This window comes from Malassezia restricta, chromosome I (assembly GCF_003290485.1).
Source record: "Malassezia restricta chromosome I, complete sequence".
NCBI classification, from domain to species: Eukaryota; Fungi; Basidiomycota; class Malasseziomycetes; order Malasseziales; family Malasseziaceae; genus Malassezia; species Malassezia restricta.
The window spans coordinates 1,001,027-1,026,006 of NC_040193.1; the positions used below are offsets into that span (position 1 = coordinate 1,001,027).

General features: G+C 57.8%; 15 protein-coding genes across 15 annotated transcripts; 8 read left to right on the plus strand and 7 right to left on the minus strand.

The window, feature by feature from the left end:
- Positions 1 to 12: 12 nt before the first annotated feature.
- MRET_0587 (monothiol glutaredoxin) lies at positions 13 to 511 on the minus strand (the record flags this gene model as incomplete). Its single annotated transcript, XM_027627214.1, has 2 exons — positions 13 to 432; positions 473 to 511. The coding sequence occupies 2 exons, from the start codon at positions 509 to 511 to the stop codon at positions 13 to 15; spliced, it is 459 nt and encodes a 152-aa protein (XP_027482750.1).
- Positions 512 to 769: 258 nt separating this feature from the next.
- Positions 770 to 2,312, plus strand: MRET_0588 (pre-rRNA-processing protein TSR4; the record flags this gene model as incomplete). The annotated part of the gene is made up of 2 exons (XM_027627215.1): positions 770 to 1,170; positions 1,304 to 2,312. The coding sequence occupies 2 exons, from the start codon at positions 770 to 772 to the stop codon at positions 2,310 to 2,312; spliced, it is 1,410 nt and encodes a 469-aa protein (XP_027482755.1).
- Positions 2,313 to 2,379: 67 nt separating this feature from the next.
- On the plus strand, positions 2,380 to 4,152 carry MRET_0589 (methylenetetrahydrofolate reductase (NADPH); the record flags this gene model as incomplete). Its single annotated transcript, XM_027627216.1, has 1 exon — positions 2,380 to 4,152. The coding sequence occupies one exon, from the start codon at positions 2,380 to 2,382 to the stop codon at positions 4,150 to 4,152; it is 1,773 nt and encodes a 590-aa protein (XP_027482756.1).
- Positions 4,153 to 4,219: 67 nt separating this feature from the next.
- MRET_0590 (uncharacterized protein) lies at positions 4,220 to 4,711 on the plus strand (the record flags this gene model as incomplete). The annotated part of the gene is made up of 2 exons (XM_027627217.1): positions 4,220 to 4,638; positions 4,666 to 4,711. 2 exons carry the CDS (start codon positions 4,220 to 4,222, stop codon positions 4,709 to 4,711), a joined length of 465 nt encoding a protein of 154 aa, XP_027482697.1.
- A 36-nt stretch (positions 4,712 to 4,747) lies between these two features.
- MRET_0591 (origin recognition complex subunit 1) lies at positions 4,748 to 6,112 on the plus strand (the record flags this gene model as incomplete). The annotated part of the gene is made up of 1 exon (XM_027627218.1): positions 4,748 to 6,112. The coding sequence occupies one exon, from the start codon at positions 4,748 to 4,750 to the stop codon at positions 6,110 to 6,112; it is 1,365 nt and encodes a 454-aa protein (XP_027482696.1).
- MRET_0592 (alpha-1,2-mannosyltransferase) lies at positions 6,095 to 7,816 on the minus strand (the record flags this gene model as incomplete). Its single annotated transcript, XM_027627219.1, has 1 exon — positions 6,095 to 7,816. One exon carries the CDS (start codon positions 7,814 to 7,816, stop codon positions 6,095 to 6,097), a length of 1,722 nt encoding a protein of 573 aa, XP_027482695.1.
- A 43-nt stretch (positions 7,817 to 7,859) lies between these two features.
- MRET_0593 (phospholipase C) lies at positions 7,860 to 9,071 on the plus strand (the record flags this gene model as incomplete). Its single annotated transcript, XM_027627220.1, has 1 exon — positions 7,860 to 9,071. The coding sequence occupies one exon, from the start codon at positions 7,860 to 7,862 to the stop codon at positions 9,069 to 9,071; it is 1,212 nt and encodes a 403-aa protein (XP_027482694.1).
- A 619-nt stretch (positions 9,072 to 9,690) lies between these two features.
- Positions 9,691 to 11,148, minus strand: MRET_0594 (uncharacterized protein; the record flags this gene model as incomplete). Its single annotated transcript, XM_027627221.1, has 1 exon — positions 9,691 to 11,148. One exon carries the CDS (start codon positions 11,146 to 11,148, stop codon positions 9,691 to 9,693), a length of 1,458 nt encoding a protein of 485 aa, XP_027482701.1.
- A 210-nt stretch (positions 11,149 to 11,358) lies between these two features.
- Positions 11,359 to 14,736, minus strand: MRET_0595 (IPT/TIG domain protein; the record flags this gene model as incomplete). Its single annotated transcript, XM_027627222.1, has 1 exon — positions 11,359 to 14,736. The coding sequence occupies one exon, from the start codon at positions 14,734 to 14,736 to the stop codon at positions 11,359 to 11,361; it is 3,378 nt and encodes a 1,125-aa protein (XP_027482700.1).
- A 769-nt stretch (positions 14,737 to 15,505) lies between these two features.
- MRET_0596 (uncharacterized protein) lies at positions 15,506 to 15,877 on the plus strand (the record flags this gene model as incomplete). Its single annotated transcript, XM_027627223.1, has 1 exon — positions 15,506 to 15,877. One exon carries the CDS (start codon positions 15,506 to 15,508, stop codon positions 15,875 to 15,877), a length of 372 nt encoding a protein of 123 aa, XP_027482699.1.
- A 297-nt stretch (positions 15,878 to 16,174) lies between these two features.
- Positions 16,175 to 18,646, plus strand: MRET_0597 (protein SEY1; the record flags this gene model as incomplete). The annotated part of the gene is made up of 1 exon (XM_027627224.1): positions 16,175 to 18,646. The coding sequence occupies one exon, from the start codon at positions 16,175 to 16,177 to the stop codon at positions 18,644 to 18,646; it is 2,472 nt and encodes an 823-aa protein (XP_027482698.1).
- A 45-nt stretch (positions 18,647 to 18,691) lies between these two features.
- MRET_0598 (NTF2 and RRM domain protein) lies at positions 18,692 to 19,792 on the minus strand (the record flags this gene model as incomplete). Its single annotated transcript, XM_027627225.1, has 1 exon — positions 18,692 to 19,792. The coding sequence occupies one exon, from the start codon at positions 19,790 to 19,792 to the stop codon at positions 18,692 to 18,694; it is 1,101 nt and encodes a 366-aa protein (XP_027482704.1).
- A 127-nt stretch (positions 19,793 to 19,919) lies between these two features.
- On the minus strand, positions 19,920 to 22,043 carry MRET_0599 (dynamin 1-like protein; the record flags this gene model as incomplete). Its single annotated transcript, XM_027627226.1, has 3 exons — positions 19,920 to 21,941; positions 21,970 to 21,983; positions 22,025 to 22,043. 3 exons carry the CDS (start codon positions 22,041 to 22,043, stop codon positions 19,920 to 19,922), a joined length of 2,055 nt encoding a protein of 684 aa, XP_027482703.1.
- A 131-nt stretch (positions 22,044 to 22,174) lies between these two features.
- MRET_0600 (Cut9 interacting protein Scn1) lies at positions 22,175 to 23,116 on the plus strand (the record flags this gene model as incomplete). The annotated part of the gene is made up of 1 exon (XM_027627227.1): positions 22,175 to 23,116. The coding sequence occupies one exon, from the start codon at positions 22,175 to 22,177 to the stop codon at positions 23,114 to 23,116; it is 942 nt and encodes a 313-aa protein (XP_027483096.1).
- A 10-nt stretch (positions 23,117 to 23,126) lies between these two features.
- MRET_0601 (G2 mitotic-specific protein) lies at positions 23,127 to 24,773 on the minus strand (the record flags this gene model as incomplete). Its single annotated transcript, XM_027627228.1, has 1 exon — positions 23,127 to 24,773. The coding sequence occupies one exon, from the start codon at positions 24,771 to 24,773 to the stop codon at positions 23,127 to 23,129; it is 1,647 nt and encodes a 548-aa protein (XP_027483095.1).
- Between the last annotated feature and the right edge of the window lie 207 nt (positions 24,774 to 24,980).

The following is a 24,980-nucleotide window of genomic DNA, read 5'->3' on the forward strand; positions in this document are numbered from 1 at the left end:
CTATGGAATAATTTATTGCTGATGCTCTGTGGCTTCGAGCAGGAGCCCAGCTTCGCGGAGCATGGTCTCTAGTTCGCCAGTCTGGTGCAGGTTCAGCAAAATGTCGCAGCCGCCAACGAATTCACCATTGATGTACACTTGGGGGATGGTGGGCCAGTCGCTGAACTCCTTGATGCCATCGCGAAGTTCCTGGTCTTCGAGGCAGTTGTATGTAGCGACCTTGTCGGTGTTCACGCCCTGCACCTGCAGGATCTGGAGCACGGCACGGCTGAATCCGCATTGGGGCATGCTTGGCGAGCCTTTCATGAATACCACGAGTGGGTCCTCCTTCACAGCATTTTGGATCTTGACACGTGTATCGTTGGAGAGCCAGCGCATCATCGACGGCGATGCATTCACACGCATAGCCTGAGAAATGCGCAGCGAAGGACGCTTACCTGCTCGTATCAAGCTAATGAGTGCATTTACGTACCAGAAGTGATGCGGCTTGCTTAGCGAATATACCAGCCATGATCGATGTGGGAGGAGCAGTGCGCTGTTGGTTCTTGCCCTTGCCACCAGCTGACGAAAGGGCCAGATGGCCCAAGTCATAATTCCTCAATTTGTAAAAAAGCCAGCCCTTCGGAAAAAAAGAAATACGTCAACGCGACCACGACCCAGGTACGTACCGTGCCCAAGAGCGTGTGTGCTTGTCGAGGATGAAGACGTATTAGATGACGAGTATGAGAACGCGGATGCAAGTACGAATGTATGACGTATCTGCGAATCAATGCTTCGAACTCTGGCTACCAAACCTGAGACAAGCCATGCCGCACGCGACTACGAAGCAGGAGATACTGACGTGCCGCAGTACATGCCACCATACGACGATGACGATTCAGACTTTGAAGAGGATGTGTACTCCAATGTACAGCTAGGTTTAGCGGATGGGCCGCTGGAAGAAGACGATGAGTCGAATCCCCTCGTATCGAGGATCGGCGGACGTCCTGCATGGCTTCCGCTGCAGCCATCCAAGCTTCCTCCTGCGTCAGAGGTGCAGTGTGCCTACTGCAAGGAACCCATGCAGCTTCTTATTCAGATCTTTGCGCCGCTCGAGGACTCGGCTTATGATCGAAACCTCTTTGTTTGGGGCTGTGCGCGGCCTCAGTGCCAAAGAAAAGGAAATGGATGGTATGTATAGACTTGGGGCGCTTGGAGATGAGGATGTAATTTCTTCATTTGATGGTTTTCTATGAAAACAACGCAACTTTGACTTTTTTTACATCTGAAAGCGCCTTGTGACTATGAACATGCTAACATGCAGCATCAAAGCAGTGCGTATGCTGAAGCACAATGCGCGGTGGGCAGCAAAACTTGCTAAGCGTGAGGCACAAAAGCGAGCTCGTGAAGAGCGCGTCAGGGCAGAGAAAGAGGCGGAAGAGGAGCGCTTGCGAAAGGAGCGCGAGACGAATCCATTCTCGATGAAGAACTCTGGCGGCTCGAACCTCTTTGGCGCATCGCTCTTCGATGAACCGGCTGCGCCGGAAAAGCAAGATGCAGATGCTGTGCAGGATGAAGACGACGATGATGACGACGATGACGATTACAATGAAGAGGAACGACTGGCAGAGGAAATGACGATCAAGGCATCGCTGGACGAGCAACACAAGCAGCTCCAAGACCACTGGGCTCACTCGGCGTCGCATTACACGGCGCCTCTATACCTCAATACCATTCCTGAGCCGGAGCCGGAACCCAAAGCTGTGCCTGCTGCGCCGCAAAAGCTGCCGTCCCATGTGTCGTCGCTGGGATCGGGCGACACCGAAGAATACGAAAAGATGGTTATCGAAGGGATGGACCATGTGTTTGAGCGCTTCACTCGTCGTCTGGGCTCGGAGGCCCGGCAAGTTGTTCGATACGAATATGGAGGTGCGCCGCTGGCCTTTACAGGCGCCGGTGCGCTGTTCCAGCAGTTATGGCCCAATGGCGTGCACGGTGACTATGACGCATCGGCTGTGCCCCCATGCCCCCAATGTGGTGCACCGCGTGTCTTTGAGCTGCAGCTCATGCCGAACTTGGCCAATCTGCTCCGTGTGGAGCATTTGAGCGATCTGACGCACGATGATGGCCGCCAGGACGCTGAGGCGCGGCGTCAAGCGGAAGTCGCGTCGGTGTTAGGACTGAAAAACAACGCCAGCTTATCTGATATGCGCACTGGCATTGCCTGGAGTACGGCCATGATTTTCGTGTGCAGCCGTGACTGCTGCCTGGACGCTACCGAGGGGTATGCCGTAGAATGGGTCGGCCTGCAGCATGAGTCGACCGACTTGTAGTAGTATTAGTCAGCATGGGCCCTGTTTCACGGACGCGGTTGGGCGCTAGCGGTGCCACTTGACTGTCATGTGCGAGGAAGGCCAGCGGCGGATGGCGGCGCGTGTGGACGAGAAGCTGGCAGGCAACGATGCGTACTTGTGGTCGCTCGAGTTTTTCCCGCCACGCACAGCGCTCGGTCTTGCCAATCTGCTGGCGCGTATCTGGCGCATGTCCACGGCGCTGCAGCCTGGTTGGGTGCATGTGACGTGGGGCACGGGCGGATCGACGTGCCATGCGTCGCTGGAGCTGGCGGCTCGCGTGCAGAATGGTGTGTATGATCCCGCCGAAGACTATACAAAAGTGACTGAGCCGCGGAGTGGTGCGTGTGACGTATGCCTGCACCTCACATGCACCAACGTCGAGCGTTCGTGTCTCGATGCCACACTCGATGAGGCGAAGCGTTTCGGGATCCGCAACATTCTCGCACTGCGTGGCGATTCGCCGCGCAACGAAGAGTACTGGGTTGCTACCGACCAGCGCCTCCAAAACGCCACGGATCTCGTCAAGTATATTCGTGAGCGACACGGCGATTACTTTTGCATTGGTGTGGCTGGCCACCCGGAAGGCCTAAAGCAGGGCATTGATTGTGATATCCCGCACGATCTGCGTGTGCTGAAGGCCAAGCAGGATGCCGGCGCGCGCTTTATCCTAACGCAGTTCTTTTACGATGTCGACAAGTTTGTGCGATGGGTGCAGGCCTGTCGAGATGCGGGAATTACGATTCCTATCATCCCAGGCGTGATGCCGATTCAAAACTATACCATATTTCGCCGCATGTCCAATCTGTGCGGTGTACATGCGCCTGAACATGTGCTCGCTCAACTCGAGTCCATCAAGCTGGACGATGCCAAGGTAAAAGACGAGGGTATCCAGCTCAGCATCGACATGATTCGTGCCGTGCGGAAGCAAACAGGATTGAAGACGTTTCATATCTACACGCTGAACTTGGAAAAGAGCGCGACGTGCGTGATCAAAGAGCTCTCAGAGGTCGCTCAGGCTGGCCAAGCGGCGCAGTCGCTGTCCAATTCCATGACATGGGACGAATTTCCCAACGGTCGTTATACTGATACACGCAGTCCTGCTTATGGTGAGATTGACGGCTACGGCGCCAGTCTCAAGGTGCCGCCCGAGGAGGCCGTGCGGCTGTGGGGCGTGCCTGTGGACGAAGACGATATTGCCAGTATATTCACGCGCTTCATTGAGGGTCAGTTGCCGTGCATGCCATGGTGCGACATCCCCGTGTGGAACGAGACGATGGAAGTGCTGCCGTCTCTTGTGCGGCTGAATGCGCCACGATCGAAAGGCGGCAAAAACTGGTGGACGGTGGGCTCGCAGCCGGCGGTCGATGGGTGTGACAGCACGGACCCCACGTACGGCTTCGGTCCACAAGGGGGCTACATTTTCCAAAAGGCCTTTGTGGAACTGTTCCTGACGCCAGAGGACAAGGATGCCTTGGTCAGGCATATTGAAGCGAACCCGTCGCCCGTCACATACTTTGCTGGTAAGTGGGACCCAGACTCGTTCCAGACGAACCTGGAGCGCGATGGCCTGAATACGGTCACCTGGGGTGTCTTCCCCGGCAAGGAGGTGGCGCAGTCGACGATCATTGAAGAGCCGTCCTTCCGCGCATGGTGTGACGAGGCTTTTGCTATATGGCGTGAGTGGGAATTGCTATTCCCACCCAAGTCAGCCACGCGCTCCTTGTTGCGAAAGATTCATGACGAGCGCTGGCTCGTTACGGTCGTTCATCACGACTACAAACATCCCGATGCCCTGTGGAAGCTGCTGGACCAAGTGTAGACAGCCTTGCCCCCCCCCCCCCACAACGGATCCAACTCCGTCATAGATAGTGGAGATATCTTTGTCCATGCACCAAGCCGTGTCGCGAGCTTTGGCGCATGTAAAGGCGGCCCAAACGGCGCTGGAAGAGGCCGTGCCGAGCGAAGAACCAGAGTCACTTCAACATGACGAGCTTGTGTCGGCCTATCGTGCGCTCCAGCGAGAGCACGAGGAGCTGCGAGCACAGTACGAGGCGGACAAGCAGACATGGCGCGAATTCAAGCGTTGGTGGAAGCAGAAACTGCAAGCGAAGCGCGAAGCACGTCGAACGCCGTGGAGTCCACGCAAGGCGCGGGAGCGAATCCAGGCGCATCGGCGCCAAGTGCGGTCCCTAATGAGCGAGCAGCCAGGCCTATTCAAGGGCACGGGGCGGTATGCCCCGAGACCCACGGCAAACGAGCAAGCTCAGCGAGAGACGGCGCCTGAACCGACGCCGCCCGACTACTGGTACGTAAAGCTGTCTCACCGCCACAGGCAGTTGGGCTTCCCCAGCAGTTCCCAGGACGAGCCCCTTATGTAATGTAGGTGTGTACATGTCTCTCCTTTCTTCTGTGCCATGGCGACGCGTAAGCGAAAGAGCACGCAGGACGTGCCGGATGGCAAGCGCCACCACGCGTCGACGTCGCTGCCAGACTGGCCGCACTCGCTGCATGCGATGCCGGCAGCTGTGCTTGCGCGCATGACGCCTCACGGGCGTGCACGGCGTCTGCTGCATGTGGGCGCGACGCCCGAGTCGCTGCCATGCCGTCACGAGCAGTTCCAGGCCGTGTTGGACTGCACTTGCGATGCACTGCGGGCGGGTGTGGGTGCTTGTGCGTATATATGTGGTGTGCCCGGCACCGGCAAGACGGCAACGGTCCGCGAAGCGGTACGTACGCTGCAGCGCATGCAGGTCCGGAACGAGGTGCCGGCGTTTACGTTTGTTGAGATCAACGGAATGAAGCTCGCGACGCCCATGCAAGCGTACACGGAGCTTTGGTGCGGTATATCTGACGGAAAGAGTCGGCTGCAGCCGCGAGCGGCCCTGACGAAGCTCTCTGCGCACTTTGAGGGACGCCAGCGCTCGAGACCCACTGTCGTGCTGATGGACGAGCTCGACATGTTTGTCACGTCGCGGCAGGACGTCATTTACAACATGTTCCACTGGCCCGACATGCCGCACAGCCGCCTGATCGTGCTGGCCGTCGCCAACACGATGGATTTGCCGGAGCGCACACTGCAGCCCAAAGTGGCGAGTCGACTCGGCATGACACGCATCCCGTTTATGCCGTACACCAACAAACAGCTCTTTGACATTGTGCGCGCGCGACTCGATGTGAACGAGGATGGCACACCTGCGGCCACGTCGCCCGCCACGCAGGGTTGCGAGACAGTTTTTCGGATGGACGCGCTGATCTTTGCGTCCAAGCGCGTCGCCAACGTGTCAGGCGATGCACGCCGCATGCTCGACGTGTGCCGCCGCGCAGTTGAAGCGGCTGATGAACATGCATCGGCACGGCATCAGGACCCGGTGCCTATTACGATTCATGATATCCGCGACGTGATGGATCGGATGGCCCGCTCGGGGCGCGCCGCTCACATGGCCGGCCTGTCGCTGCACGCCAAGCTTCTGCTGGCGAGTATGTATGCGTGCATGCGCCGCACAGGCATCACGGAGGTTGTGTGGTCTGACGTGGTCGTGCACCACCAGGCGCTGTGTGCGGCCCAGACACACGACGCATGTCATGAGCACGAATTACTGCGGCCGCTCGCGACGCTGTGTCAATTGGGCTTGGTGATTGCTGTGGGAAGCGGCGCGGGCCATGCGCGTGGTGGGGCCTTCGCGCGCTTCCTGCTAGCTGTGCAGGAGGACGAAGTGTATGCCGCCCTGGCGGACGACCCCGTATGTCAGCCCTTGTTTGCGCTACGCGCGTCTACGTAAGAGGCAGTAGGAGCGCCAGACAAGCGAGTCGTCCCAGCCGGGCACGTACAGAGCGCGTGCGACGGTGGCTCGGATTTTGGCGGGTAAAGGCCCCGTCTGGGCGGCTAGCCGACTCGCCTCGTTGTCCACGAACGGGCGGCACATGAGCGGCTCCCACGTATCGTCGGCATGGGTGTCCACGAGCCACGAGCACTGCGACAGCGCCACGTATCGGTCAGGTTCGTGCGCGTTGCGGTCATTCACATGTGTGGGCGATGTGCGTGTATAGGCGGCCCAGGGCCACAGTGGGTCGCTGGCGTTGCCGCGACGAAAGTGGTGCGGCAGAATGCCTCGGAACGCACTCTCGACGAACTCGACGCGCACCTGAGGCGGCACGAAAAAGTGGGATGGGAACCTGTGCCATTCGCCAGCATAGCACAGTGTGCCGGCCTCGTTGGGCAGGGCGTGCATGACGTCGATGGGGGCACGATAGTACAGAATCAGGGCAGATGTGCGCAAGACGCCCAAAACGGCAGCGGCGAGGAGGGGTACCAGTGTCACAGCCGAAAAGAGCATGGTGCGTGACGCGCGATACGGTGAGCGCGTGAAGCGCAGGTACGCCGACTCGAGGAACGCACGCACAAGGTACAGCGTGACAGCGGCCGCGAAGCAGACAAGCGGGTAGGCCGCGTACAGGAATCGCTCTTCCTTGTGTGGCTGCACGAACAGCACCGCGAGCCACAAGTACAGCGGCGCGAGGCGTAAGCCCAGCTGCACGGCCGAGCCTGCGATACGCGAGGGCAAGTACCGGGCAGCAAGCGCGAGCATGGGCAGTGATACGAGGGCCATGGGCGCCGCGACGGAAAAGCCCAGAGCCAGGGCCACAAAATAGTACGACGTGGGCTCGACGCCGTAGAGTTCAGGGCCAATCCCACGAGCGCGACTGGCCACATTGTACAGGATCGTCTGCAGCGCCACGAGCGTCGGTCGGCCGTAAGCGAGAGAGTCGATCAACACCGTCGGAACGCCCACACAGAGGGCCGAGAGAAGGGCCGCGCTGCATCCCCGAGCGAGGCGGCACCCCAAGGGAGCGCCACAAAGCTCTTCCAGCACGAATGGCACGGCAAGTACGAGTGCATAAGGCCATCCGCTGCACAAGGCGCCGAATGCAAATGCTGCCGTGGCTCGGTACGTGCGCCGTGACGCGGCCATAGAGGCCGGCTGCATGGCATACGCCATGCCGACGCTGGTGGTATACATGACCATACTCGATGGCAAGAGAGCCACAGACGCGCTGTGCATGCCTGCACACGCGACAAGAAATACGAGCATGTATCGCGCGATACGCACATGCACAAACTGTGCGACGCGCTCGTACAGAAAGGCATCGGCGAAGGAGGACGCTATTGCAAGCACGACGCGCAGGGCATAGAACGACACGTACGACGGTAAATGCGCGAGCGATCCCGGCACAATGGCATGCAAAGTAATGTATGCCCAGGAGCGTATCGCATACTGTGGCGCATACTCCCACGTCTCAAAGGCCTTGGGCGTCGTCGAGGCAGAAAGCAGGTGCACCGGCTCCCAATAGTTGTACACCTCGTCACAATCTGAAATGATCATGACACAGGCTATCAGCACACGCACACACACCAGTATACCCAGCGCTGTGCGCCAGCTCGGCCGCGCCTGCGTCGCGAGCTTGGGCGGATCGTGGATCAACATGCCCCGGAGCCAGGATGTGGAGTGTTGACCGCTGACGTGGATCATGGAGGTCCTGACCCTGAATTGCTGGGGGCTCAAGTACCTATCCAAGGCGCGAGAGCAGCGGCTCCGGGCGATTGCGGACCGAATAGCAGATACGCATCATGATATCGTGACATTGCAAGAGATCTGGGTCGAGTCGCAGGACTGGCAGTACATGCGCGCCGTGTGTGCCGATCGGTATCCCCATGGCAGGTTTTTCTTGACGGGCGCATTTGGATCGGGTCTGGCGGTCTTATCGCGTCATCCCATCGTGAGTATGGACACGCACATGTTCCGTCTGACTGGCACGCCCGTCTTTGTGCACCAAGGCGACTGGATCGCTGGCAAAGGTTGTGGTCGCGTCACGATCGCACATCCGGCCCTAGGCCTCGTGGATGTGCACACGGCGCACTTTACGGCGCTCGGCAGTCAGATGGGCCCAGAAATTCAGCGCGCATTCCGCACGACGGAGGCATATGAACTTGCGCAGCGGTGTGCAGCAAGCGCTCATGCAGGACGGCATGTACTATGCACCGGCGACTTTAACTCGCTGCCGACCTCGTTGTGCATGTCACTGCTGTACAGCGTAGGCGGAATGCATGACGCACTTACGCATCTGCGTTCGGGCGACGGACAGGCGGATATCACCTGCGACAGCCCTCGCAACACGTGGACGCACGGCAAAAAGTTGGAGCCATGGGCTGTGCAGCAGGGCGGAAAACGCCTAGACTATATCTTGTACCGCGGCCCATCCAGTCTGCCGAACCGCCTGACGTGCACCTCGCACAAGGTCACCTTTACGGAACTCATGCCTGACTTGCATGTATCATACTCAGACCACTTTGGCATCGTGGCCACTTTTGACATTCAAGCAGAGGGCAGTGCTCCACGCGGCGCCAAGTGCGAATCACGCATCGATGTGCTGCAGCGGGCTCTATTGCCCTTGCGTGAGGCCCTGCGCGGCGCTGTGACTATGCAGAAACGACACCTTGCCGTGTTTCTTACATTGCTTGGACTGGACGCGATCCTCGTGGCCGCCTTGGCATGTGTAGATGCACGACATCGAAGCACCGCATCGACGGTCTTTGTGTCGCTTCTCATGGTGGCGGCCACCTGGGCAGGTACCACAGCCCTATACAGTGGCGTCGTGTGGGGCGAATGGCACAAGCGTGCATTACGTGCATTTATCGACGAGATCGAAACAGAAGCAGGTATAGATAAATGGTATCATTAGAGACTACAGATCAGAGAGTTTCCATTTACTTGCAGCAGCCCTCGGGCTTACCCGACGAGCAGCATGGGCCGGACGACTCAGACGAGCACTTGCAGGGCTCACACTTGCACGAGCATTTATCCGACGTACAGCAGCCACAGTTATTGGCGCATTGGCAGGCACTGTTCGAAGAGGGCTTGGGGCAAGGGCAAACCATATTGGAAAATACAGAAAGGATGTGAGTCAAGCTCCCTTGTCCTTGGCCCGGTATTTATACTTTAGGGGGTCAAAAAGAAATTCCCACCGCAATGAACCAAAGCGTGTGTGCGGTCATTTTGCTCCAATCGTTGAATAGGACGTGTCGCACGAGCGTCTTGAAACAGTATGAGGAAAAAAAAAAGCCAATCACCTTGGCATTTGGGTCACTTGTTCTTTGCGTGAATTTTGCCAAGACGTGTTGGCCAATGTGATTATAGCATTATTATGTAATTTCATTTACTCCATAGGAGGGCTGGCCAGGCTACTCACGCAAACGAATGCCCGCGGGTACGCATAAAAGCATCGAAAACAATAATCAAGGTCTAGCTACATATAGCTACTCATAGACTTACTTCGAGCTGCATTTGCACATGCTACCACCTTAGCAACAGCCCGCAGGATCGCAGCTCTTACCGCTCTCATCCTGGCAGCATACGACGAGGCGGCAGCTCTTACCGTCCTTGTCCTTGCAGCAGTCCTCTGGGCGGCAGCTCTTACCGCTCTCATCCTGGCAGCATACGACGAGGCGGCAGCTCTTGCCATTCTTGTCCTTGCAGCAATCCGATGGAAGGCAACTCTTGCCATCTTCGCCCTGGCAGCAGACGACGAGGCGGCAGCTCTTGCCATTCTTGTCCTTGCAGCAGTCCTCCGGTCGGCAGATCTTGCCATCTTCGTCTTGGCAGCAGACGACAAGGCGGCAGCTCTTACCGTCCTTGTCCTTGCAGCAGTCCTCCGGTCGGCAGCTCTTGCCATCTTCGCCCTGGCAGCAGACGACGAGGCGGCAGCTCTTACCGTCCTTGTCCTTACAGCAGTCCTCTGGGCGGCAGCTCTTGCCATCTTCGTCTTGGCAACATACGACTAGACGGCAACTCTTGCCATTCTTGTCTTTGCAGCAGTCCTCTGGGCGGCAACTCTTACCGCTCTCATCCTGGCAGCATACGACGAGGCGGCAGCTCTTACCGTCCTTGTCCTTGCAGCAATCCGCTGGAAGGCAGCTCTTACCGCTCTCATCCTGGCAGCATACGACGAGGCGGCAGCTCTTGCCATTCTTGTCCTTGCAGCAGTCCTCCGGTCGGCAGCTCTTGCCATCTTCGTCTTGGCAGCAGACGACAAGGCGGCAGCTCTTACCGTCCTTGTCCTTGCAGCAGTCCTCCGGTCGGCAGATCTTGCCATCTTCGTCTTGGCAGCAGACGACAAGGCGGCAGCTCTTACCGTCCTTGTCCTTACAGCAATCCGATGGAAGGCAACTCTTGCCATCTTCGTCCTGGCAGCAGACGACTAGACGGCAGCTCTTACCGTCCTTGTCCTTGCAGCAGTCCTCTGGGCGGCAGCTCTTGCCATCTTCGTCTTGGCAACATACGACTAGACGGCAACTCTTGCCATTCTTGTCTTTGCAGCAGTCCTCTGGGCGGCAACTCTTACCGCTCTCATCCTGGCAGCATACGACGAGGCGGCAGCTCTTGCCATTCTTGTCCTTGCAGCAATCCGATGGAAGGCAACTCTTGCCATCTTCGCCCTGGCAGCAGACGACGAGGCGGCAGCTCTTGCCATTCTTGTCCTTGCAGCAGTCCTCCGGTCGGCAGCTCTTGCCATCTTCGTCCTGGCAGCAGACGACTAGACGGCAACTCTTACCGTCTTTGTCCTTGCAGCAAGCATTCATTTGTGCAGGATAAGGGCATTTGCTCGTGGATGGCACGCAATAGCATTCATTGTCGTCCTGGCAGCAGTCTATCTTGTCCGATGGACAGACACAGCTCGCAGGCACAGGGCGGCAGTCGCACGACTGTTCACTCTTGCAGCAATTGGTCTTGGATGGTGGACAAGCGCAGTTATTCATCATAGTAGAGTATAATGGTAGATGCAAAGTACGGCAAAGGGGCGCAGTCTTTATAGCTTAGCAGCATCCCGTCGTGTGGCAAATGCGCGGTTTTTGCCTCCAATCATGACATCGGTCAGAAAAAACGAAGTCAAAAAGAATTGAGGGAATTTTGCTATTCGCCAATGACATAAGCGCCGAGCGACATACATAGTTTACATACGAATTATTTTCTCATGTGTCACGAACGATGCCATGAATCCATGTGGATACAGCCGATGAAAACCAGCCAGTCTGAGCAAGAATCGGGACGAGGATCGCCAAGAGCATCGCCGGAATCCAGAACCAAACCAGCATACGATCATCATAAACACCCTGGCGAGTGCGGAGGACTGTTTCCGCCCCTGCACCTTGCTGGTCCTTGGGCTCATCCATGCTGTCCCACCGACGCTGTCGCGCGAGGCGAGCATTGCGTCGGCCCCTTCGGAGGAGCTTGAGCTCGCGTTCGAGGTTTCCATCCATGACCGAGGAATTTTGTGTCTGTGCATTCTCCAAAGCAGAAGGAAAGCTGATAAGCTTTTCGCCGTCAATGTACTTGGACGATCCAGGCTCCCCGTGCTGCGTTGTAGCCTCGTCATACGTCGGCGGCGGTGAATGAATCGGCCCAGGCGACTTGACCTCTGAGTCCCATGGCGCTTTCGGGGTGCTTGTAGGTGATTTGGGCTGGAATGATGGTGCAGAATCTAAGACACGTTTGTCCTCTTCAGATTCTTCCGTATGGTGAATGTGATTGACCGGACCTGCTGTGCGGGCCACGTCGGCAAATGTGATCCATTCCTCCTCTGTCTCTGAGTCGTCATCCTCATCTGACGTCTCGTCGCCGTAATCAGCATAGCTTGGATCATGATCCTCTCCGGCTGAATCAGCCAACATGCATTCAACGTCAATTTTCTCTGAACGATGCGCCACTTCGATCGGGATAAGGCCTTCGTTGTTTGCATCATAGATATCCGCGCCATGCTGGAGAAGCAACTTGGTCACTTCCATCCAGCCATGCAAAGCAGCAAAATGCAGGGCCGTGTAGCCATTTGCATCACGGGCATGAATGGGGCATCCACGGCGAAGCAAATCCAGGACAAGGCGATGAAAGTTGTGTATCACAGCGAGATGCAAGAGGGTGTGGCCATTTCTATTACATGCATGGATGGGATTGCATGGAGGTCGCTGCTGATCCGGTAGGTCATTGAGATCAACGTCTAGCAGCTTCAAAAGGCCCAACAAAGAGTCTTGCACACTTGGGATACGCGAGTCTGGCGTGAGACGCAAGCACGAAGACAGTAGGTCGATAGGGTGTTGCGTCTTTGAAGACTGAGTCGGGACCGTCGAAGCGGAGCCTGCCGCATCCGAGCCGCCTTGGCAAGTCGAGACGATTCGCATGGCAATGTCGCGCGCTGAAGCCACTTGCCCCGTCATTTGCATTCCGACGACCTGGAGAGCCAGCTCCATGAGGGCGCGGTCTGTCGTGTCGATGTACGTGAAGATTTGAATAGGATGTCCACTCTGCAGCTCGATTAAAGACGAAGTTGCTGAATCTTGAATTCGCACAATCACTGGGCCTGGGCGGAAGCTGGGCGGCAGGATACACACAAGCGTCGTAGGCGACCACACACGTGTTGATGTGCTTGGCATGTCACCAAACACACATTGAAGTCCCTCGCGGAAATTCGCGCCCAGGATGGTGATTTCCACTCCGCCTGTGGTAGGGCCTTCGACAGGCACGAGTTTGGTGATGCGCGGCACCGGTCCACTCATATCCAGGTCGTCTGAGGGCAAAGTTAGCGGTGGGAATAAATTGGAAGGGGCCGTTACTTGCAGCGGACTTGGTACCGTAGTGTCATGCATCAATGGTATGCTGGATACCGGCTCATCGGCCGATGGCGGCGACATGCTATTGACCCATGACATGCTGATATGGTCATTCAGAGGGAATGACAAGTGTGAAGATGCCGAATCCATGTGCATGACAGGCGATGGTGAAGGAAGGAAGGCTGAAGGCTGCGGCGTTTCGCGTACGGAAGAGCGCCGGAGACGCTCATCATAAGGCTTGGCTCGCTCGCGCAGACGCGGAGGGGAGAATGTCTCATCTTGTATACCAGAGCGCAGACGTGCTTCAGCCATACGAGACATGCTCACTGAATTCGACATGGACTTGTGATCGTCCATGATCATAATAGGCGGCGTGCTACCCGTCGCAATAAAGTCGCCCTTGTGGTTGCGCAGTGTGAAAACAATGTGGAAACCAACCTTTTCGCGATGATGGCGGCAGTAGCACGTAATACGTGTTGACAAGATGACTTCGCCATCATGAAAGTCGATATAATCGCCACAGTTAAAAAGGACGGCATGCTTACGCTCCTCTTCCTCGAGACGAGTTACGGCGAGGGACAAGGCGTCCGGCGCATGTGGGTTAATGCCCATCGCAGTCATCTCCTCCTCGGTAGGGTAAGCATTCAGCACGGCGGCACGACTCTTTTTGCGATGTGCTCGCTTACGCTCGCGCTCACGGCAGCTATCACACACATACACACGTGCATGAGGCGGCGTCGCATTGATGACATCGGCTTCAAGCATGAGAGTCGACTCAGGTGGGACGCATGTTTTTTGGTGCTTGCGCGACTTGCGCTTGGTGCCACTCAGAGGCGGTACTTTGATGTGCGTGAATGAGCCTATGCGCTCGTATTCAACATGGCCGTCAGTTTGTTGGACGGGATGCACAAGCTCGATGCGCATACGAATTTGCGTTTCGACACGCGACTTGGCGCCGGCTGCTGGCAATCCATTGACAAGGATCTTCATGTCTGATGGTAGGTTCTCGCGGTCGGGCCAAATGGCTCGAGTCGACATGAGCGAGAGTGAGGTGGTATCTGTTGCCGATGACGGCATATGAGGTGGCGATTGAACCAGCAACCGCTTATCGTTCTTCTCGATCATGGCAGGAGCAATGCTATTCGTGTCAGAGGTATGATGTGGTGAGCTCGAGAACGACGACATGGGCTTCATGGCGGTCGCATGATTCGAAAAGGGCGCATCAGAGCTCGTCATAGGCTGTAGGGAAGAATGGTCGGGCGACATCAATTTTTCGTCATGCACCTCGGTATGTGTTGTCGAGAGTGCTGTTTCCATGGGCAAAGCGGTGACGTGCTCCCGAATCTGGGATGGTGGAAATTGCTCGGCATCGTATGCCTCTTTGTGATTGGGGTGAGGTGCACTTAAATGTTGTGCCACACCCGTCATTTTGAGCTCGTCCGACACCTTGGGTACGAATGCAGCGCAAGGTGTGTTGGCAGGCCAATCGCAGTAGAGGGCGTCGTTAGCAGTGCCTCCTACAGCTGCGTTGATACTTTTTGAGCGAAAGTCGTGCACTTGTTCAATGGCAGAAAGACACGCCGGGTCCTCGTTGTCAAGATAGGATTCGGGCGAGCTTTCTGACGTGAGACTGGGTGGCGTTGTGATACTGCTACTGTCTGTGAAACGAGCGGAAGCACGATCTTGTGGTGCTGTAAACGTAGGAAATACTGTGCCGTAGTTTCCAGAGTGGCCAAGGTCTTCCATCGTTCAAAGCATGAGAAAACGACTTTTCGTGCCCTACGATGAGCCGTTTTGCACGCGTTATCACAGTAGATCTGGTGACGGCTTTGCCCACTGTAGCGGAGAATCGAAAAATCCAATCATTGGGGTTAGCTATGCACCCGATCATATGCGGACATGCATATCCCCAACGATTGACGCTCAACGGCTGAGAGCGTCTGTCGGCCGAAAGTGTCGAGGCCGCGGTCCAGTTCCGAACAGACATGCGGGCAGAGAGTCAGCATGACAAAAAGATAGTTCGTACATGACCAATGGTGGCATAAGCGTTACGCATGGGCGAGTCCCCCCGAATTCAATGATTTCCACAAGATCGCCTGGTGAGATCTATTTCTGACTAAAGTGTGCAGGCGTCGAACTAGGAGACAAAGATCGAGACAATGAACGCGGATGTGGTGCACCCTGAAACTCTAGCCATCCGTAAGCAGACATGAAAATAGCGCGCCCGCTTAATTACAGCACGTGTTTGGTGAAATGGGGGAGTATGATCTACAAATTCTGCAGTGGGGTGCTCTATTCTGCAGATCAATTTGGCGCTCCAGCTTTTTTTCAGGGTGTGAACTCAGCAGATTCGAGGGTGTTCATTATCTACTCTGTACTGAGAGTCGTGCAGACTGAAAAAAGAGCATTGTCTATAAATACCGTAGTTTAGTCTCCCCATTTCCCCCACCGACTTCGTCAAGGAATTCTCTCACCTGTCGCATCCACCTCAAGACATCAACACCACTTTGATACCATGCGTTCAGCCTTTATTGCATCGATCTTTGCCCTGGCCGCCTCGACTGTGCTTGCGGCCCCTGCTAAGCGCGAGTTTCACAACCGTGCGGCCAAGCTCTCGTGGTACGCTGGTTATATGATGGACGAACCTTACTGTGGTGGCGCTCCTCCTTCGGATGACGACATGGTGGTGGCTACGAGCTTCGACATGCCATACAAGTGTGGCGACAAGCTCACGTTTGAGTACTACGGCAACCACGCCACCGTTACGGTGCGCGACCGGTGCGAGACTTGCCACGGCGAGTGGTTTGACCTGAGTAAGGGCGCCTTTGCCGCTCTCACGGATCTCGAAGTGGGTGTCCTCGAGAACGTGGACTACTGGAGCCACTAATTGGGTGCTCCAAAAAATAAAATGAACAATACGTTGATGTGGATGACGCAGGACGTCTGTGCTCGTTGTCTCCGTGAGTACGAGCCAAAAAAGCGCGTTTTGTTTTTTCGCAATCGTTATGATCAAGGGAATTAGTTATGGGAATCAAGTCAAGGTTTATGCATGTCCGTCCGTTACCTCGTAGTGTTATGTCTATGATAGAAATGGAATGGTGATACGAAGAATTTGAGTGAGTGTTGCACGTGACAATGTTGAGCAGGGGGTGTGACGCGTGGGCCGTAGGTGTTGCTGTGGACTATGGAGCGGGACGAGGAAGCCGTTCACCGGATGCCTGTGGCAACGGGCCCGAGCATCGTGACTGGTGCTCACGAGGTGCCTGTCATGGCGAGTGGTATTCCGAGCACAGACGCGTCTGAGCCTGAGGTGCCACCCGAGACGTTGGCCCGCACGGCCTCGGTCAGCGCAGATGCAGGACACGATGTGGCGATAGGCCTTGCTCAGCCTAACCGACTGCAGCTTATTGACGAGGACCAGCACTTTTCGGGTGCTTTGTTCCACGACCACCTGAGCCAATGGGGTATGTTGGAGGCCGGCTTTGGGTACGATATCTGCGCGGTGCTTGGCTCTCAGTCGACGGGTAAATCGACGCTCCTGAACCGGTTGTTTGGGACCAACTTTGATGTGATGGATGATCGTGCACGACAGCAGACGACGAAGGGTATCTGGCTGTGTCGTGGCATGGACCGTAATGTGCTCGTGATGGATGTCGAGGGCACGGATGGTCGCGAGCGAGGTGAGGACCAGGACTTTGAGCGCAAGTCGGCGCTCTTTTCTCTCGCGACAGCCGAGTGCGTCATTGTGAACATGTGGGAGAATCAGGTGGGCCTGTTTCAAGGCGCCAATATGGGCCTCCTCAAGACGGTGTTGGACGTGAATTTGACGCTCTTCCAGGTCGGTCGTGCACGCGCCGGTGCGCCGAAGGAGAAAACGCTGTTGCTCTTTGTGATCCGTGACTATATCGGTACAACGCCGCTGGCCAACTTGGAGTCGACGATCCGAGCGGACCTGCAGCGGATCTGGGCGAGCTTGACCAAGCCTGAGGCTCTGGCAGGCGCGGAACTGGGCGATTTCTTCGACGTGAGTTTTTCTGCCCTACCCCACAAGGTGCTGCAGGCGAAGGAGTTTGATGAAGGCATCGCACAGCTGCAGCGCCGCTTTATTGACCGCAGCGACCCCCAGTACGTGTTTCAGACCGAGTACCACAAGCGGATTCCCATTGATGGTCTGCCACACTACCTCGAGAGCGTGTGGGAGCAAATTCTGCAGAACAAGGACTTGGATCTGCCGACGCAGCAAGAGCTGCTTGCCCAGTTCCGCTGTGACGAGATTGCGGCTGCCGCTGCCGCTGCCTTTGCCGCTGCGATGACGGCGTTGCGTTCGGCGCTGGATGCCGGCCAGGTGCTCGCGACGCTCGGGGTGGATATGGCGTCGCATCGTGCCGAGGCACTAGCGGTGTTTGACAAGGACGCAAGTCGGTACCACCGCGGCGTCTATGCGCGCAAGCGGGCGGATTTGCTGTTGCAGCTCAATGCGGTGCTGCTGCCCTTCTTCCTCGCGCAGCTAAAAAATCTGCACACGAAGCTGGCCTCGGCGTTTCAGCAAGCGATGCAGGAGGGCACGCGGGGTGCGTCGTACGATTTTGGCAGGCTGGTCGAAGAGCATGTGGCGCACGCGCTGGCAGCCTTTGATGCGGAGACGCAGCGGCTGGTGCTGCCTGATACGGACTGGAGCGTGAGTGAGGAGCGCATGCACCTTGAGGAGGACTTGCGAGCCGTCGCGCGTACGCTGCGTGCCGACGAGACGCAAAAACTGGCTGTGCGCCTGGAAAAAGATATACGCCGGCACCTGGCTGAGCCCATTGAGGCTGCGTTGTCTGAGCCTGATGCTGGCATGTGGGATCGCGTGCTGGGTGTGTGGCGTGACGCGTGTGACAGAGCTGCTGCCCTGTACCGCGAGCGAGCGGCGCATCTCAACACGACGCCGGACGAGGATGCCGCGACGGTGGGGCGTCTGCACATGGTGGCCTGGCGTGCGTTGCTGGACCGGGTGCAGGAGAGCACGTCCGAGACGGTGCTGGCGTCGCGCCTGCGTGCGTTTTTTGAGGACCGCTTCCGCTACGATGCGAGTGGTGTGCCGCGGGTGTGGAAGCCGAGTGATGACATGGACGATGCGTTTGTGCAAGCGCGTGATGCGACGTTGGCGCTCATTCCACTGTATGCCACGATGCAGCCAGAGACGCCGCCCACGGTGGCGGGTGATGAAGATACGCCGTCGTGGGACGAAGCGCGCCGCGTCCTGTCGGAGCGGCGGTGTGCCGAGCTGGGCCGTCGTTTCCGCCGTGATGCAGACGCAGCGTACGTCGAGGCCAAGCGCGGCACGGTGTCGAGCATGACGCAAGTGCCGTGGTGGATGTATGTCGTGCTCATTGTGCTTGGATGGAACGAGGCCATGGCTGTGTTGCACAGCCCCGTGTACTTTACGCTGCTGTGCATGGTGCTGGCGAGCGCCTACGTCGTGTGGCGCATGAACCTGGCCGGGCCCATGCTGACCGTCACGACGCACATGGCGAGGGAGCTGCGTGCGTTGGGAGAGCAGCAGCTCCGCGTGTACCTGGACGCCCCAAGCGCCGCGCACCCAGCTGCACCGGCGACCGAGGCCCGGCCGGCCGTGTCGGAGAGCGCCGAGCCGCGCCTGCCTGCCTCGTTCTAACGTAACGCAAATAGGATGTCATGCCTATGGTCGTCAGGTATATACTTAGGAGCGACTCGCACCGCGATGGCCGCCACGGCCGCCGCGGTGTCCGCCGCCCGCCGCGTGTCCGGGTCGGCGCTTTTCAATCAGCACCGTCGCTGCGCCGACGCGCACGCCATTCTGCGAGCTGCTCGTCTGGATCGCGCGGCGCGCCTTGTCTGCGTCGACAAACTCGGCAAACGCAAAGCCCTTGGCCGCATTCAGCTGGCACTCCTTCAGCGCGCCAAACTGAGCCTCGAGCGACTGGCGCAACTCGTCCTGCGCCACGCCCGCCGCATTCTTGATGAACACGTGACCTTGTTGGCCACGAGCGGGGGGCGCGGCGGGCTTGGCGGGCGCCGAGGCCGGCTTGGCCTCGGGGGCGGCCGCCGCCGTGGACGTCGCCTGGGCCCCGGCCTCGGATGAGCCACGCGCCTCGGAAGCCGTGTGGCCCCAGCGGTTCGCGCCCCTCGCGGCGAGGTTGGCCCACGTCTTGGGCGGCGCGGCCGGGGCCTCTTTGGGCTCGGCGTGGGCCGCGGGCTCGGCCGGCGCAGGCGCGGCGGGCTTCGCCTCGTCCTTCGCGGGAGCGGCGTGCTGCGACGCCTCGGTCGCTTCACGCGCAGCGGGCGTGTCAGCGACACTGACGGGCGCCGCTTCATCCGCCTGGGGCTCGTCCTCGCGCGCCTCGTCCTTCTCGTCGTCATCGTCCTTCAGGTAGCGGAAGATGTCATTCAGGACGTAAAAGCCATTCGGCTGCTGCGCCAGGAAAAAGGTCTGGGCAAACTTGCGCCACTTGCCGCCCTTGTTCGACATCTCGCCCAGCACCTGGATCACGATGCCGCCGTCGGCGGACGACTGGCTGTCGACATTCGACACGTACACCTTGGTATCTTCGAAGCCGATCGTATTCACCCGCTCGTGGATCGCCTGTTGGCCCACACTGGGCGTGATGTCTTCGTTTTCAGTGCCATGCACCATCGTGCTTTTCTTCGTGTAGAAGCAGTGGAGACGCGAAGGGTCCTTGTTCATGAACGTATAGTACTGGGGCACAAAGAGCCATCCCACTTCTGACGCCTTGTTCGGCACGGGTGTGCCATTGGCTTGCGTGCTAGTCGATTGAGACATGCTATCCGTCGTCGGTCGTTGGGTGCAAGAGCTTCTCGTCGTCGTTCGCTGCCTCCGTGTCACGCTGGACACACAGCCAGCGAACCACGGCCCTTCTATGTCACGTGATATAGCACGGTAGACCTACTTACACTGTCGCGCAAATCTCGGCGGCCTTTTCCAGCGCGCCGATCATTTTGACGCACTCGCGGCGACGCGCCACGACGTGGTCTGATTCCTTCATAAGCTCCTTCAGAATGTCTTGCTGGTAGAGAGACTGGAGCAATTCGCGCTGCATCGACTCCTTCGCAAAGTTGACAAGGTTCAGCATGATCGCCTTCGGCACCATATCGATGATCGTGCGCTTGGTAATGTTATAGTACGACGAAATCAACAGCTTGATGACATCCGTTTCGATCGCCTCGCGGTCCGTCAGCGAGCCCGTCGCCTTGAGACTGGGAGGTGGCGGCTCCATCATGCTCTTTTTGGCCTTGTTCTTGTTCGGGAAAAAGCTGCCAAAGAAGCCCGTCGACTCCTTGATGTCCACGTCCAGATCCTTGTTGTTGTTCAGCACCGAGCTCGGCACGGTCTTGCCGCCGCGGATCTCGGTACCGGACGTAGCTGTCGAATGCGACTGCGCGGCCATGTGTCGCTCCGTCACAATCGACACGGCGCGGTGGCCCGACAAAAAGTCGGGGTGACCCGTGTTGAGATAGCACGCCTCAGCAGCCACAATATCGGCCACCAGCTTCGTCGTCGGTGCCATGCACCGCTTAAAGAAGTGAATGACAACCGAGTTGAAGCGCTCACGCAGCGCAGGGAAGCGGCGGAACTGGGTGTTCTTCGCAATGAGCTGGGACAGTATCCGCACCAACTCGTCATACACAAGCGAGCAGCATTTGAGACTCGGCTCCTCCAGGCGCCGAATCTGCTGCTTCACAATGACCTCGAAGGCTGATGTCGTCACAAACAGAGCGGGCGACGATCCAGACGAATTGTATAGAATCGTGCGGATATCCGTGTCCTTCACCGAGTCGAACGGATCGATGCTTTTAACACCACTGCTAAACAGCTCGTGGAACACAAAACTTATGCGAGCGCCTCCTGCCAGCTCATTCACACTCAGGTCGTTGCTGTTGCCATCAATCACTTGCCGGAAGTCGTTACAAAAGTCAGTTATGATCGTGAGCACGGCATTGCTAGCGTTCGCATCGCCCATAGCACCACCCAATGACGCCAACTCCAGCTCAAACTTTTTCAGCTGTGCCTGGATCCGTGTCTTGATGTCTGGCAGCGTGTTGCGGATATGGTGCATGAGAATCGTGCTCAGCTTACGCGCCAGGAAGGGCGTACCGCAGAACTGCGCCTTGGAGCTGTAGCTCGGGTGGTTCGCAAAAAACTCGTGCTCAGCATCCAGAGCGGCGGCCACCGTCTTTTTCGTGTCAATGTCGCGCTGTCCGCGGTTCACAACAGGCACGTAGCCAAGGCGCAGTGGAATCACGCGGCCGGCAAGGATATCGACGACATCCGTGCCCTCGTCCATCAAGTCCACCTTGGTCAGCACACCCACCGTGCGACTGCCATCGATGTCCACTTCAGACGCGAGCTTCAGACCATCCGAGTTTGCCAGGTCCGTGTTGGCGGCCGTCACCGCCAGAATGATCGCGTTCGGCTTGGAGATGTACTTGAGCAGCATATCCCGGATTTGCCGCTCAATGTCCTTTGGCTGGTCACCTACCGGGTTCTTGGTCAGACCTGGTAGGTCGACGAGCGTAAGTGTAAGTACGTGGGGGGAGTAAATCCGCAGGTTGATGGGCTGTGCGCTGATGCCGGCATTTTTGCCGGTTTTGAGCTCCGTGTCACGCACAATTTCGTCGCGAATGCGCTGGAAATCGTGGAACTTTTCGCCTGGTAGGTGCAGAAACTCGCCCCATTCGTGTGGGTTGGTCTGGCCCGTCGGCTCGCCTACCTCGCCTGATTCAGGCATGCGATTGATGAGCTGCAATATCAGCGGCCTGCGAGTCACGATGCCCGTACCGCGCGGGAGAAAGTCACGGCCTACAATATTTTCGAGCACACTGCTCTTGCCGGACGACTGACTGCCCAGCACGGTGATCTGCGGCAGGTCGATCGGGTTCTGGATGCCAACGTCATTGAATGCATCTTGGAGCTGTCGAGTAAGCTTGCTTCGAGCATACCTTATTGACGAGTTCTTTAAGGGTAGTTAGCTCGGATCCCAACAGGTATACGTACTGATGAGCGATTGGTCCATCGTGTCGCACCAAGATCGTCGTCGTCGTCAATCGCCACCCGTGTGTCGTGGCAGGCATACATAATTCCATCTTGGATGGGAAGTAAGCACTAGGCCCCTGCGTCGGCCTCCACACAACGCGCGTCGCCTGGATGCCAGCGCTGTTGGATGCCCACTGCCACCCGGCAGAGGAGGTGCGTGGTGCGGGCGCAGAAGCTGTGGATGCCTGGGTCAGGGCAGCGGGGGACGTACCTTTGCAGCAAGTGTGGGCTATGTCGACGGACGTGCACGACCAGCCGCTAGTGGCGCGACTCGCCGACGCTTGGCCGGATAAGGTCGTTCCGTGCTTTGGCTTTCATCCTTGGGTGGCTCATACGATATCCCTCGGCGACGTGCAGGATGCACGATCGCATTATGCGGCGCTTTTTGGGTCAGACGATGATGTCTTCTCGCAATTCCCACCACCCTTACCCCTTCGTGAGGCAATTGCGCGTCTGGAAGCGTACCTCGTTGCCTACCCCCAGGCGCTCGTAGGTGAAGTCGGTGTGGATCGCAGTTTTCGGATACGCGAGCCAGGACGTGGTCTTACGCGGTGGCAGACGCCGCTTGAGCACCAAATCGCCGTGCTGGACGCGCAGGTGCAGCTTGCATGCCGCTACCAACGGAGCGTGAGCATGCACAGTGTGCGTGCGGCGGGCGTGACGGTGGCCTGGTTGGAGCGCATGAAGGCGAGCGTGGCTGGCTTTGGAGAGATCAACATAGATCTGCACAGCTGTACGCTGAGCCCCGAGACGATTCGGCTGGTCCAACAGGGGCATCCGAACATCTTTGTCTCCTTCTCGACGGCCGTGAATCTACGAGCAGGCCGAGAGCGTCTTTGTGAGCAAATCCGTGCTTGTGATCCTGAGCGCCTCCTGTGTGAGTCGGACTGGCATGCATGGGATGAGCTGGCGTCGCGGACGAACGACATGGTGCAATGTGTGGTCGAAATGCACGGCCACGACATGCCTGAGCGCATGTTGCGCTGTTCGTATGCGTTTACCAAAAGAAGGTATGTTTCACACTATGATATGCGCACGCCTTATAGGGTATAGAACACGGCAACTAGTGCGACGACTCTGACTCTGACGCGACGGGCACGGCGGCTGGCACGGCGGGTCCCAGCGGGCCGCGGTGGCGAAGAGCCCAGTTGCGTGCGTAAATGCTGGCCTTGAGGAACTTTTTGCTGGCGTATTTTTTGTAGACAAATTGCTCCTCAAAGCCGGGCTCCATGAGTTTCTCGAGGAGCAGGTTGGCGCCAGGCAGCAGCTGGGCCTCGGTAAAGCGAGAGTAATAAACGAAGGCATCGTCCCAAATACCACCGAGCATGCGCTTGGCCAAAAACATACCGATCGCAGCGATCATACTTGGGCGTAGACGAAGAAACAGATGGTTGAGGAGCGTGACTTCCATTAAGCATTTGCATAGCGTGCGGGTTTGAATGTCATAGTCGTCGGCCTTCGAGATGCGGCGGACCCACGAATAGGGCGAGCAATATGTTGAGATGTTAAAATCGAGCGTCGATAGCACAATGCGCTCGCCCTTGAGAATCTCTTCGCGAGAGTAGCCGCCATCTGTCATGTAGACAAACTCTTCGACACTCGGCGCGATAATCTCCTCATACTTGGCGGCAATAAACATGGCCGTCACACCCACGAGCTGGAGCTTGGCGAGACTCACAATCCTAGCGCTGAGGAACCGGTCAATCAGATTCACGGCGATCCACAGCGTCTCAGGCAGCATGTGGTAGCGCATGTGTACCTGCAGGAGCCAGTCAATGAGTGTGGCGCGCATATGCCACTGCACTTCGTCCTGAAAGTCCATATAGCTGGGATTGGCCATGGATTCACGCTCCATGCACGCCATGTAGTCAAAAATATCCTGTGCGTATTCGGCGACCATGGAGATATCGCGCGCCTCCTCTGTATCCAGTCCAAGACGCATCATCTCATCATCATGCGCTGCGGCCTGCGCACTGAGCTGGCCATGCCGCACGAGATCCTGGCGCTCGGCCTGCGCAGCGAGCGCCTGCGGCACGAGGACCTGTATTTCGAAGCGGTCACACATATCGAGCATGCGGCGCTGCTCGACAATATCGTGCTCGAGCGTCAGCGTCACGATGCCGGCCGGGTCGAGGTCCATTTCCAGCTCGGCGAGTAGTTCGCTGTCTTCCGATTGTCCGCTCCGCGAGGATAGGCGCGATGGCGAAACAAGCTCGTCGGGGGAGCGGGAGGTATCGGCCACAGACGCCGCGCCTGGCGCATAAGTAGAGGTATCAGTACTCATCGAGACGTCGCTCGACGTGGCCCGAACGGGCAGAGCAATCGGGGGCGCGAGAGGAAGGGCGACGGGTGCGGGCAGTGGTGCCGACAGGGTAGTCGACACAGGCGGCACCAAAGCGACAGGTGGCGCGGCACGAGCAACGGGTGGTGCGGGTCGTGGTGCGGGGGCAGGCGGCTGCGTGGCGGGACGTGCAGCGAGCGGAGCTGTCGATGCTGGCTTGGTGAGCGGAGGCCGAAAATGCGGGTGCATGACATGCTGGCCTGGTACATGCGAAGGACGATATGGTTCCCTGTTGCTCACATCAACGAGGGCGGGGCGCGGCGCCCTCTGGCCGCCATGCTGCTGCACCTTGGTCGGTGGCAACTTGAGCGAGGGCGGCTGTCCGATGAGGTGTAGCGGCCGTGCACCAAACTGGCACGAATGGTCCATAACGAATGTGCTGGGGAATATGCGTGCGTGTCCACCACCAGCAGTACGATACGAAACAAACGAGTGCGGATGGAAGGGGACGGTATACAGGAGAGAGGGAGGTGGTGATTGTTACGCGTGCTTGCCTGCCTGGGAAAAAACAAGGCTCACCTGGTGGATGCCGCCCGACCGACGGCCATGCAGTTCGCCACGCGCGAATTGTGCGCC